Here is a 12,766-nt window from a genome sequence, read left to right as displayed (position 1 = left end):
CCCCCCGTTTTCAGACCTTTAGAGTAGTTTCTACCCTGTCTGCTTGGGGCCCAGCCCTGGGAGCTGCAGAGCCTTTGATCTTCCACCTTACTGAGGAGTCTGAAAACCAGAGGGTGGCCTGGGTCACGAGGTGAGCAAGAAAGGGACTCGGTGGGTAGGAGGCAACCAGCAGTGAAACCTCGGGAACCCTCTGGCCTTCCCAGGATCACTCCGGGAATCTGGGTCGTCCGAATTCCCCTTCAAAACAAACATTGGCAGGTCCAAGTGATTCATAACTTAGTTTAATCCTTTGTGGGTGCATCCAGTGGGAAAGCGCCAGCTGCCCCAGGGGTTTGGCCATATGGAGGAGAGCGGTCTGACTGCTGGCTCTGTCTTCTGCTTGGGTGCCTAATTGAAGCCCATATTCCCAATCAAAAGCAGGCTAAGGGGCCCCAGGTCCTCTAGCATTCCTTGCCATCCCCCACTGGCCTCGGTGCCACCCTCTGTCCAACTTCCTGTATGTATAAGGTCTGAGATGCTTTGGATGTTGGGCATGTGGTCCTAGCCTGGCCATTGTTCGAGAAGGTGGGCAGAAAAGCAAGCAGGGCTGGTGCATTCAGGGGCTGGAGGGGAGCTGCCTGGCCAGGCCTCAGGGCCCTGAGTCCCACTGGGAAATGTGCTCCTGAGCTGAAAAGGAAGCAGAACAGAGTGGGGGTTGGTGGCAGCCCAGGCAGTCCTGGGATAGGGACCCTGCTGCACTCGGTCCAGAGGAATTCATGGCCATGGTCCCACATGGAGCTCCAGACACTTCTAGCAGGTGCTGCTGGAAGTCAGGGCTGGGCCACGTTTTCACCTCTGCCTTCCACCACTGTTCACTGGGCTCTGGAGAATCAGGGGACACTGTGGGACCCAACAGGTCCCTAGGTAGCAGCTTTCATGATAGGAGGAGATGGGCCTTAGAGAAATCCCTAACCAGGCTGTGGTTCCAGCCTAGCCTCTGTGGACTTGCTGTGTGATGCTGGGCCCATAGTGTCCTCTCTGGACCTCAGGTGCCTGGTACAAGGCCCTGAGCAGGGTGTCCTCCGTGGCCCTGTCTGCTCAGACACTCTCTAGACCTGTAACCTGGATATCCTAGCAGCCTAGAGTGGGCCAGCAGTACCTGGGGTACAGGGACCAGAGGAAGGGATCCTCGGGAGGGCCCTCACCAAACTGACAGATGTAACGGTTTCGGGTTTTACAGCGTTGGTCATTCCAGTTGAAGGCGGCTGATGCCTGCAGCTCCACACAGTTGCCAAACCTGCCGGGCCAGGACATCGGTGTGCCCAGGGTCAGGGAGTAAAATTAGGAGTCTGGGACAGCCCCATCCCTACTCTCCAGACCACTGCAGCTCTCTTCAGGGAGGCCAGGAGGTCTAGGCAAACCCCCTCCCTGCGGTGGTGGGTGGATGTGTGCATGAGCGACACTAGGGGTGGATGGCTAGAGAGCTCCGGAGTCAGCGTGTTGACAGGGCAGACGGCAGGTGGGATGGTGGAGGGAGGGGTAAGTGGATAACAGATGGAGGGGACAGTGGGCACAGATAGACAGGTGAAACATCCTGGGTTCCCTCTCTTTTATGTGACATGCCTCTGATTGGCAGCAGTGCCCTCGTTTTGGCACTGTGCCTGCATCAGCTGTGCCTAGACTTCTCTGGGCACTTGGGCACCAGGTAAAGCCCAGACCCTCTGAGGCTCTGCCAAGGCAGCAGGCCAGGTGGAGTTTCTTCAGTGGAGTGTGAAGGTTCAGCCAAGCTGACCCAGAGGAGAAAGGGGACAGGAGGGCATCCCACACTCACCCCTGGTTGTCAGGCTGCCCGAAGGCAAAGCTGGTGAAGGACTGGTGCTCCCCAGTAGTCCAGCGGAAGGAGTCCTTGGATGTCTTATAGGTGAGCCCTGGGCGGGGGGAGCCAAAGCTAGCCCACCACCCCAGATCCCTGGGTCCCCCAGAACACAGTTACTCTGGTAGGAGAGCCCCAAGCCCAGGATCCTGCTACCTGATGTCTTTCTGGCCCCCAACCCTTAACCGCTCTTCCCAGCACTTATGGCACCCTGGTGGCTCTCCCCTCCCTTTAGCCCTCTCCCCAGGGAAGGGTGGCAGCCTGACCACTGTCCCCATTCTGGGCTCCAAGCCCCCACCATACCCTTGCTGTCTGCTAGGGTGCTCTGGGCTGTCACAGCCTAGGGTTCCTGGGGAAGTGCAGGGCATCACCCCCCAACTGGCTAGGCACTCACCGATCCAGAAGTTCCTGGTCTCAAAGTCACTGTCAGTCACCTCGTTGGTGGTCTCCAGGTGGTCCAGGTAGAAGGCGAGGATGTCCTGCACTTTCTGGCTCTCGATCCGGGCAAGCACCCCGCCCTTTCTCTGTAACCGCCACCCCGGATCACACTGGCAGGGCCCGAGAACTCAGGCCAGCCCTTCCTGCCCATCCAGCTGCCCCACATCACCATGTGTGATGTCACATGTGTGTGCTGGCTGGGCTGTCACCACCACCTCCTTGCCGACAGCCTCCCACCTCTAAGAGTAGGGTCCCTTTTGCGCTCCCCTGCCTGCTTCTTTCTCTGCACAGGGCCCAACAGGCAGCCCACAGGCCTGGGCAGCGTCCGGCCCTTGGAAGGGCACAGTGTCTTAAATACATTCGAATTGACTGACAACATTAATAAGGCTAGAGATGCCAGTGAAAATCTAGATTTCTGGCCCTCTTGAAACAGCCCAAATTCTGGCCACCCTGAACTTGCATTCCTGTGTGGCCACCAGCAGCTGGAGCTGTCAGGACAGCTCTCTTAGATGGAGGTTGAGGGGGCCTGGTCACTGGGTCCCTCAGGGCATTAAGTGACCTTCTGGCTTCTGTAAGCCTCTGAGTCTTACCCGTGCTTTATACTAATGGAAAGAGTGAGGCCAGAGAAGTCGAAGGAACATTCTCAGTCCAGGGTCCCTTACTTGAGACCCTGGGAGGGTCCCTGGGAAGGCAGGGATCAACCATCACCTGGCATTTCATCTTGGCTCCGTAATATGTGTCTGCCTCTGAAGACACCATGAAGCAGTCTCCATCAATCTTCAGGTCACAGGTGTGGAAGGGAAAGTGCACCTTGGCTGGGGGCAGGGCATCGGTAAACCCTGAGTTTGTGTGTATGGTTCTCAGAATCATCATTCTTTCCCGCCCTGCCAAGGAGTTAAGCTCAAAGTGCCCCTTCTTCTGGCCACCCACTCCAAGCTGGAGAATGAGTGGGGGTCAGTGATGTGCGGGTTTGTAGCATTTGCCAATTTCTGGGGTGTAAATACCCCCACTGTGGCCAATTTCAGGCTATCAGTGTGTCCTTGATGAGGAGTTGGGAAGAGTTGCACACGATGGCTCCTGTGAGCTGGTACAAGTGATCCAGTACCCATGAAGGGGGTCTTGGGAGGGGCCCGGGAGCGGGGGGACTCACTGGCACACTGGGCTCCCCCATAGCCGACGTCGCAGACGCAGGAGCACTCCTCCTCCCGGAAGCGGCCGTGCACGCACCGCACGCTGCACCGCACTGCCAGGATGGGGCGGAGGGCACAACGCTCAGCCCCAGCCACCTAGACCCCGCGCTGCCCCCACAGGCCTTGAACATCCGTGATTGGCAACCGTAGCAAGAACACCCCTCTAGAGATGGAGCCCATCAAGGCTTCCAGCTGCTGTCACCCTTGGCATCTTTGGTTTGATCCCCATTGTAGAGAGAAACAAATTGGGGTTTGGGACCTGCTCATGGTCACAAAGCAGGATGGGGGTGGGGGGATAGTGAGACAAGAATCCACTTCTGCTTCCTAATTCTATCTATCCTCTTCCCACCATCCCAGAGCTTAAGGGGCCAAATTTGATTCGCTCTGAATCCCCTGCACGGCTCAGGGTCAGGCAGACATTTGGTGCTCAATGAATGCTGTTGAATGAATGTATGCAGTGTGCAAACTCAGCAAGTCATGGTCAGCACCTCCTAACACACGCGAGACTCCTTCAAGCACTCTCAGTGAGTGCAGCAGCCCCAGGACACACCACCAGAGCAAGTGTGTGCACATCCAGGCTCGGCCTCCCTCCTCACCCCTCACCTTGGCAATATCTGCCCGTGTAGCCAGGGGGACAGCGGCAGTGGCAGGTGCTGATGTTGAGAAGTCCATGGTTCCGGCAGCTCATGCGACATGGGTTCCTGGGAACCTCTGGTCCGACGAGGAGGGAACTCTGAGAAAAGGTCCCCTTCTAGCAGGCCAGGCAGGTGCATCCGGGACAGCCACTTAGGGTGCTGCCACCCACCCCAGGATCACCAGATTGAGCCCTCATGTGCCTGCTGCCCCAGGAAGAGGCAGGGAACTTACCACAGAGGCCCCCTGCATGGTCCCAGGCTTTGAAGCAGCCCGACACGCTGGCTGTGCAGAGCGAACACCAGGCACCCTTCTTATAGGGGATGATTGTCTTCCCGTTTACCTCCCAGTTGCCTCTGTGAGAGCAAGTGCCAGAGGTCTGGAAGGGTCTGGTCTTGGGCAAGGCAGGGGTCGGCCTGGTGCCTGCCCTACTGACCCCTTCAGATCCTCTGGCCCAGCCAAGGAATCAGGGAACTGGATGAGACAAGGAGATGTCCTGGGAAAGAAAAGGTGACTGCCAAACTAATTCTGGGCATCTTCCCTGAAGGCACAGTTATGCTTCCAGAAAGGGGGCCTCTGCAGAGAACCGCATTATGCGTGCATAGCCAGAATCTTCTGCACATTCTCAATTCCCTCTTATCCCTCTCCCACGAAGGGTACAGACCAAGGGATGAAGGCCTTTCAGGTGGGTGGACGGGTGTTTCACCCTGGGTGAAAGTATCCCTCCCTGTCCCCCAGACAGCCCAGCAGGGGATGGCAGGACAGCCACGGTCCTTGTGAGGCTTACCCGGGGGAGTAGGCACAGACAAAGGCTTCCATCGCTGTTTGGCCCACGGAGCACAGATGCCGCCCACAACCCAGCTGGCTCGAGGTGGCCCACACGAGCTGTGGGAGACAGTGGCTCAGAAACCCTATCACTGACTCTCCCACTCCAATCTGGGGGCCAGCAGATAGGCGACACATGACCAGGGAGGGGTTGGGGGACAAAGCTTTTGCCGCAATCTGGGCAGACAGCTCTCTCACCTCTCTGGGGGCCTCAGGAGCAGCAGCTGTGCTGGGTAGGGCTATAAGGGTGGGTGGGAGCAGTGGAGGGGGGAGGGGTAGCAGATACCTGAAGGGAGGGGAGATTGTGGATGGATGGAGAGAGTGGCAAAGGAAAGACTTGGACATCAAGGGGCTGACGGTAGGTTGCAAAACTGGCAACAACCCTTTGCTTCTTGCTAGAGCTCACTCTTTTAAATATAACTTTGCAGCTCTTTGCAGCAACAGGAGCTGTCTTTTTCCCCCACCCCTTGAATCTGGGTGGCCCTGTGACTTGTGTTGGCCAACAGAATCCAGCAGAAGTGATATTGAGCCAACTTTGAACCTAGGCCCCAAAAGATCTTACAATTTCCACTTCCTGTTGTAGAACCGTGCTCAGCCACCATGTGAACAAGCCAGGATAGCCTGCTGGAGGCTGAAAGACCTTGCAGGGCAGCAATGAGCCATTTGAGGCCACTCTGGACAGGACAGCCGGCTCCCAGCCAACACACTAGCTGATTGCAGTTGCAGTAATGGGCCCAGCCAAGACCAGAGACCCTCCCAGCTGAGCCCAAACCCGAAGGTCACCTGCAGAATCGTAAGCTGCTAAATTTGGGGGTGGTGGCTCATGCAGCAAAAGCTAATGAGTACAATCTTTAAACTTAGATTTAAAGTCTTAGAATCAGTGACAACTTGGAAACAGCACAAATAATAAATACACAGGAATAGCCAAGCAAACTTTCCAGTAGCCACTAAAAATGACAAGTATGAGACTGGGTTGTGGCCAGGAGATGTGACCATGTAGTCATATACGTATATCCAACAAATAAAGAATATGCATTCATTTTAGGAATGTATGGAATTTTTGCAAACATTTATTCCTCACCAGACCACAAAGCAAGTTTCAACAAATACCAGTCAGTATCCTGCAGGCCACATTCTATGAATTCAAGGCAATAAATAATTAGAAGTAAGTAAAGAAGAAACATAGTTTGGAAATTTAAACATACACTTCAAAATCAAAAACAACATCATGATTGGAAATAGAAAATACTTAGCCCTCAATACAATGAAAACACTAAATATCAAGATTTATGGCATGCAGCTATAGAAGTGTAGAGGGAAATTCGTGGCCTTAAATGCATATAGTAGAAATGAAAAAAGACAAAATTAATGAGCTAAGAATCCACATCAACAAGATAAAAAAGAATAATATAGTAAATTAAATAAAGTAAGAAAAAATAATAAAAATAAGAGCAGAAATTAACATAAAAAAGAATAAGGAAAAAACAGCAGAAACAAAACCTGATTCATTGAAAAGACTCATAAGATAGACAAATCTCTGGGAAGATTGGTAAAGAATAAAAGAGAAGGCACAAGTAAACATATTGAGAATGTAAAAAGGACATAACTATAGACAGTAAATATTTTTTATTTTTAAATTTTTTTAAAAGATGACTGGTAAGGGGATCTTAACCCTTGACTTGGTGTTGTCAGCACCACGCCCTCTCAAGTGAGCCACGGGCCGGCCCGTAAATATTTTTTAAAATATCTGTTTAATTCTAGTTTTAAATCTTTGTTAAATAATGAACAATTATAGCCAATACATTGAAAAACATAAAATGGAAAATTTCCTAGAAAATAGAACTTATCACAACTGTTTCAAGAAGAAATAGAAAACCTGAAATGACCTATGACTATTACCAAAAGTTGAATTAGTAGTTACAAATCCATTCACCTATGCACATACACACACAAACAGAAAAAATAGAACAAGGCCCAAATAGTTTTACAGGACAGTTATAGCAAATATCATAGAAATTATTTGAGAGAATAGAGAAAGAGGCAGATTCCAACTCATTTCATGAGGTCATTATAGCATTGCCACAACCCAGGTAAGAGCAGTATGAGAAAAGAAAATTAAAGGTCAATTTCACTTCTAAATAATACTTAGCAAATCAAATCCAGCAATGAATTTAAAATACAGCACCACACACACACACACACACACTCTCTCTCTCTCTCTCTCTCTCTCTCTCTCTCTCTCACACACACTCCTCATCACATTATTTCACATCACATGACATGCCATGTAGGTGACATCCTAAATATTTAACAACCAGTAGGGCATGTTGCTCACTAGTCAGAACAGATTCTGGATTATGGAAGAGGTCGAAGGCATCCCTGAGAAGAGGCTAGTTCTGGGAATTTGGGGTAGCAACTATTTACTAATACATAGGTATTTTAGCACTTGAGTAACTGTTTATCATATGGTACATAGTTGAATTATAGCCCTGCGAGTAGGAATACAGCACAGCTTAACTTTTTTTTTGGTAGCTGGCATGGGAATCTGAACCCTTCACCCTGGTGTTCTAAGGCTGTGCTCTAACCAACTGAACTAACCAGCCAGCCCTGGAAAAGTTAATATTTAAAAATATATATTAAAGTTGGTATTGTGATTATGTTTCTTAAAAAGAGCCATCTTTTAGAGTACAGGCTTAATTATTTATGGAAAAAATGATATGATATCTGAAACTTGCTTAAAATAATATGGAGCGGCTGGCCAGATAGCTCACTTGGTTAGAGCATGGCGTTGGTAACACCAAGGTCAAGGGTTCAGATCCCCTTACCAGTCATCTTTAAAAAAAAAAAAATAATAATAATATGGGGATTGTCCTGTCAAAACTTTTTATAAAGCCTTAACAATGAAAACACGATTTGTGTAGGGATAAGTGAAAAGACCGACAGGACAGAACAGAGAGCTCAGCCACAGACCTGTATGGATATGTGATCTATGACTCTGGTGGCATCACGAATCAGTGGGGAAAGGACTCAACACTCAATAAAAGTGCCCATATGGAAAAAGATAAAGTTAAGTGCTATGTCACACCACGCACAAAAATTCCCAGTGGCTAAATGACTTCAACATGGAAAAGAAAAATATTTAAACTTTGGAAGAAAATGTAGGATGAATATCTTTTTGATAATAGGGTAGAAAATGATTTCTTAAAAATGATCAGTGAAAAGGATGAAGTATAAAGAAAAAAGGCCTTTAAAATGCCTTTACATTAATACTAAAATCTCCTATACAATAAAAATAACATAAACAAAGAGAGAAGACAAGCCATATGCTAGAAAAAAGTATTTGTAACCCATACAGTCAACAAAAAGTGTAAAGAATGCAGAAAGGATGGCTATAAATTAATAAGAAAAAGACAAACTATGTTATAAAAATGGGCAAGGGATAAGAATAGTAATTAACAGAACAGGAGATACGCTGTCTCACAGGCAGGGAAATGAAAATTAAAAGTAGGGTAAGGTTTTCACATCTTTGATTTTGGCAAAAAATTAAGGCACTTGACAACGCCGAGGGCATGGGAATGGACTTACTGGTTTATAGAATTGGTGCAATCGCTTTGTCGAGTTGCAGGCACATGTGCTCTTTGACCAGCCCTCCCAAGTCTCTCCTAGAGAAACTCTGGATGCATATGCACAATAGGACCTGAACTAGGACTTGTGTGTTGTGGTATGGCTTGTAATAACCGAAAAGTAGAAATTACCTAGATGCCTGTCCATAACCTTTTGAATGAGTAAACTGCAGTTTGTTCACAGTGAATTACTACACAGCAGTCAACATGCGTCACCCATACACATGTGGATCAATGGAAGTGAATCTTACAAACGTGGTCTGGAGCGATCAACACAGTTGCAAAAGGAGACACATGGAGCATTTGTGTACGACTTAAAAACATACAACTCACTTGCACAAGTAGAAAAGGTATAAAAACACTTACGCATGTAGTAAAGGTATTAAAACGTGCTTGGGGTTTCATTTGTGTTTTTCAGGGCTGTACCTTAGCACCTAAACAGTGCCAGGTGTAGAAAATGCACTCAACAAATATTTGTCGAATGAGGGGGGAAAAAAAGGAAACTTGCTTAGGAGTCAGGAAGTTTCCCTCTATGGAGGGACAGAGGGGAATAGGGAGTAGAAGGGCTTTAGTTTAGAAAACTAAACCTAGGTAGTGGGTAAGAGGGAGCTCATTTTTAATTTATGTTTGAAATTATTCATATTTAGAGTTGAAAAAAATAAAACTAAGCAAACTGGAGGAAAAGGAATCCCCAAATTTAGGACCAACTATAGTCTCTTCTGAAATGACCCAGCCAACCTCAGGGGCCTGGGAGCCGGTACCTTGGCCTGACCCGCCACACACTCACCTGAGTGTAGTGGGTGCAGGTGGCATTGTGGGCACACTCGGCCGCTGTGTGGCTGTACCGCTGCCCCTCGGCGAACCACAGGTTGACCACTTCGTCAAAGGCCACCAAGCCCACGGGCAGCACCTGCACGTTCCAGCCCACTTGTGGGGTGTGATGCGGGGCGGCCACCAGGCTCGGGGCTGGGGCGCCACAGAGGGCCGCCCTGGCTTGAGCCAGTCGGGCCAGGCTCTCGCTCCAGTCCTGGGGGGGCAGCACAAACAGAGGCATCAGCGGAGGAAAGAGGAGCCCTTGGGGCCAGGCCTTGATGATTCAACTCCCCTGCCATCTCTGAGCATCTAGGGGTGCCAGCTGGTGCCCAGAAGAGAGCACTGGATGAGGAGTCCTGCTTGGCCTCCTGACGCTCTGAGCTGGTTTCCCTCTCTGCACCCAGGTCAGGAAGGGTCCGGCAGGACCTGCCAGGGGCTCTTCACGCAAGCACAGGTGGCATCTGAGCCCTGACCTGGAGACCTGCTCTGCCCAGGACTGAGCCTCCAACCTCCCGAGTCCTGTCGTGGGCACTTGGAGCCGTACCCAGGGCCTAGTGCCAGCCTGGGCAATGGGATGGGCTGCTGCTGTCATTTTTCCCATCTGGCACCATGAGCCCCAAGCAGTGCCCGGGCCTTTGAGACTGGTTCTGTGTTGGCCTTCAGGTAAAGTGGCCCCCACCATTGTCAGAAAGGCCCCACTGCTCCCACCTGGCCAAGCTTCACTCCTGCCACACAAAAAGCCCCAGCAGCCGTGCCTTCTGTCCTATTCCCCTGGCCCCTCACCCCAGCCTTGGAGTAAACGGGTGCCAGCGGGAAACAAAGGGCATGAGAGGGTCCCAGGCCTCGGCGCTTTGGCTCCCAGAGCTGCCCCTCGGGCTCCCCCCACTATTCCTTGGTTCAGCCCAGCCACCTCATTCCAGTGTGTGACCTCCAGCAGTCACCTAATCTCCACAAGACCCATCGTCCTCATCTGTAAAACGGGGACGATAGGGGCCTAGAGGATAAGATTGTTGCTGGTACTAAATGGATGCCGGAGGAAGGTTCCGGCTCAGGGCTGACCACAGCAGGCCTCGCCTCGGGCAGACGTTTATAGGAGCCCAAAGCCGGGGTGTCTCCCAGGTGCCCCTCAGCAGCCTGCTCCACCCCAGGGCCCCAGTCCCCACTGGGTACAAAGAAGGGGTACCTGGAGCCCCAGAAGCCCGCAGGGGTGCTCAGGCCAAAGTGCAAAGGAGGCTGAGTGGTGGGCTCCATGTATACCTTTTTTGAAATGTGGTTTTCCAGGACTTTGACAAAAGGGCCCTGGAAAGGGTATGAGCTGCCAACCAGCTGATCTCAGCAGTCCCACCAAAGCCTGCAGGGTCCCTGGCAGGAGCCCCACCACCAGGTGTGGCAGCTGGGAGTGACCCTGGCTACCCAGGACCTGGGCTAAGGAAGGGGCAGAGCCACTCAGGGCAGGGAAGCGGGAGAAGTGACCCCTGCCCGCCCCACCCCCACCTCCTGGGAAACTGACCCCCAAGCTCTCAAGGTCGCCACCATGGCTGCCAGCCTTGGAGGAGTTTACGGGAAGCAGCCACGGGGAACCCGGCCCGCCTCTGCTCTCTGGACTGTTAACAAGGGCTGGGACTGCTGGGGTCGCAGACTGTGGCGGCAGCATTATCCGAGCTCCAGAGTGACAGCCCCAACCCTGCAGCCACAATTGAGGTGGTGGGACGCCCTATACCCCCCACTCCCGCCCGGCTCCTGCTGTGAAATGTGAACAGGGAATGCACAGAGCACGGGGGAGAGGCCCCTCCTAGTCACCCAGATAAACTGTGAAGTAGCATCAGGTCCTGGTCACACACAGGCTCCGCCCCAGCCCAGCAGGACACATCTCCCTCCCTGTCCTCCGCCCCTCCCATCTTGCTGAACTCCTTTGTGAAGCTCCTGTTCTCTGGAGGAGGAGATCCCAGTTCTTTCCATGTTTCCTGGTCTCCGTGGCAACGGGATGCCAAAGAAGGTGTCCAAGGTCTGCCCTTCAGAAAAGTGTGAGCCAAGGGGCCTGACCTCCTGCACTGAGGGCCCCTGAGAAGAAGGAAGCGCAGAGCTGCCAGCAACCAGGGCCACAGTCCCCCCAATAGGCAAGGTGACTGGCTGTCCCTCCCACCCTGCCCAGGTGAGGGGTGCCCGAGCCCCCTCGGAGCCTGGGTCGGCGGTACTCACCATTCTCTGCATGTTGGCTGCAGGGGGGTGGACCTGGCTGCGCAGGCGATTGTGCAGGGACAGGAGCAAGAAACTCTCCTTCTTGCTCAGGGCTGGGGGTGGGGAGAGAAGGTCAGGCTGCAGGGGATCTGGGGCCTGTCCCCATGGCAAGATGCGAGTGCAACCCCACCCTTAGGAAACAAGATCTAAGATGGCAGAGGAGGAGGGTGGTGGGTGTGGGGGAGGCGTGGACACAGAGATGGGGGAGACTGAGAGATGGAGAAAGGAGTGGGAGGAGAAGAGAAACTCGGCATCCAGCAGCGCTGGGCCTGAGTGCGGGGGGCCAGGCCCCTGAGTCTCTCTCCTGGGACCCTAGATGCAGGCGCCAGCTCAGTATTGCCCCTTGACCCCAACCCTGGGCCCACCCGCTTCATCTTTCTTCCTCCCCAGGCCCAGCATCCATCCATCTTGGCCTTGGACTGTCCCAGCGGGTCCTTCATTAAATCCCATCAGCACAGTCCAGGGCTCAGGCTTCCAGAAGCCCCGTACCAGAGTTCGCAATGGCTCGTCTGCCTCTGTCCTCTGTCTTACCTCCAGGCTCCTGCAGCTGGGGCAGCCGCACCTCTGCCCAGGCGATGCCAAGGAGAGCCAGGAGCACGGGCAGGAGGCCAGGCTGGCGACCCCGGCCCCCAAGCCCTGGGGAGGGCTCTGGCTGCAGCATGAGCCCGTCAGGCGCTCCAGACACGGCCTGGCTCGGCCGTCCAGCTCGTTTCCTAGGCTGGACGGAGCTATTCACAATCTCCAGGAGTCAGGCTGGGCTGGCAGACAAAAGGGGGAGGCTGGTGAGTAATCAGTGTGTCCAAACAGCCTCCCGTCGGCGCTGGCATGCAAGAGACAGACAGCTCCCGGGATGCCTCTCTGCTCGGCCTCTGGCCTGGCCAGCCCAACCGCCCCACTGACAGCAGGCAGAGCGGTGCACACTGACCCCGCGGCCCCTGCTAATCATTGCAGGATTATTAGCGCCCTCGGGGAGCCCCTGAGACCCTGCCGATTGGTCCTCAGACATTCCAGGGCTGCAGATTAGCAACCGATGGCCATGTCCTGGCTGGGACAGTGTCCTCCAAGCCCATCGGCTGCTTCCATTCCCCAGCCCCCAGGTCTAGGGACAAGGCTGGGGACTCGGCTGTTTTCCCAGTGGGCAGGTAGAAATGGGG

At 52.7% G+C, this 12,766-nt stretch overlaps 1 protein-coding gene across 4 annotated transcripts; it reads right to left on the bottom strand.

Annotated features, from left to right (window-relative positions):
• Positions 1-292: 292 nt before the first annotated feature.
• CLEC18C (C-type lectin domain family 18 member C) lies at positions 293-12,349 on the bottom strand. 4 transcript variants are annotated; one of them, XM_063109374.1, is made up of 12 exons: positions 12,144-12,349; positions 11,574-11,665; positions 9,349-9,588; positions 4,901-4,998; positions 4,348-4,469; positions 4,084-4,191; positions 3,441-3,533; positions 2,999-3,105; positions 2,247-2,400; positions 1,811-1,907; positions 1,185-1,276; positions 531-666 (listed from the first exon to the last, which is right to left on the bottom strand). In XM_063109374.1, exons 1-12 carry the CDS (start codon positions 12,271-12,273, stop codon positions 629-631), a joined length of 1,371 nt encoding a protein of 456 aa, XP_062965444.1. In that variant the 5' UTR covers positions 12,274-12,349; the 3' UTR covers positions 531-628. The 4 variants fall into 4 exon arrangements, with proteins under 4 accessions (XP_062965442.1, XP_062965443.1, XP_062965444.1 ...); XM_063109375.1 differs by having other exon boundaries at positions 2,247-2,376; XM_063109372.1 differs by lacking the exon at positions 1,185-1,276 and having other exon boundaries at positions 293-666.
• Positions 12,350-12,766: the final 417 nt, after the last annotated feature.

This window comes from Cynocephalus volans, chromosome 10 (assembly GCF_027409185.1).
Source record: "Cynocephalus volans isolate mCynVol1 chromosome 10, mCynVol1.pri, whole genome shotgun sequence".
Classification (NCBI taxonomy): domain Eukaryota; kingdom Metazoa; phylum Chordata; class Mammalia; order Dermoptera; family Cynocephalidae; genus Cynocephalus; species Cynocephalus volans.
The sequence above is the reverse complement of the archived record's forward strand: the minus strand, read 5'-3'. Positions and strand labels throughout refer to the sequence as shown.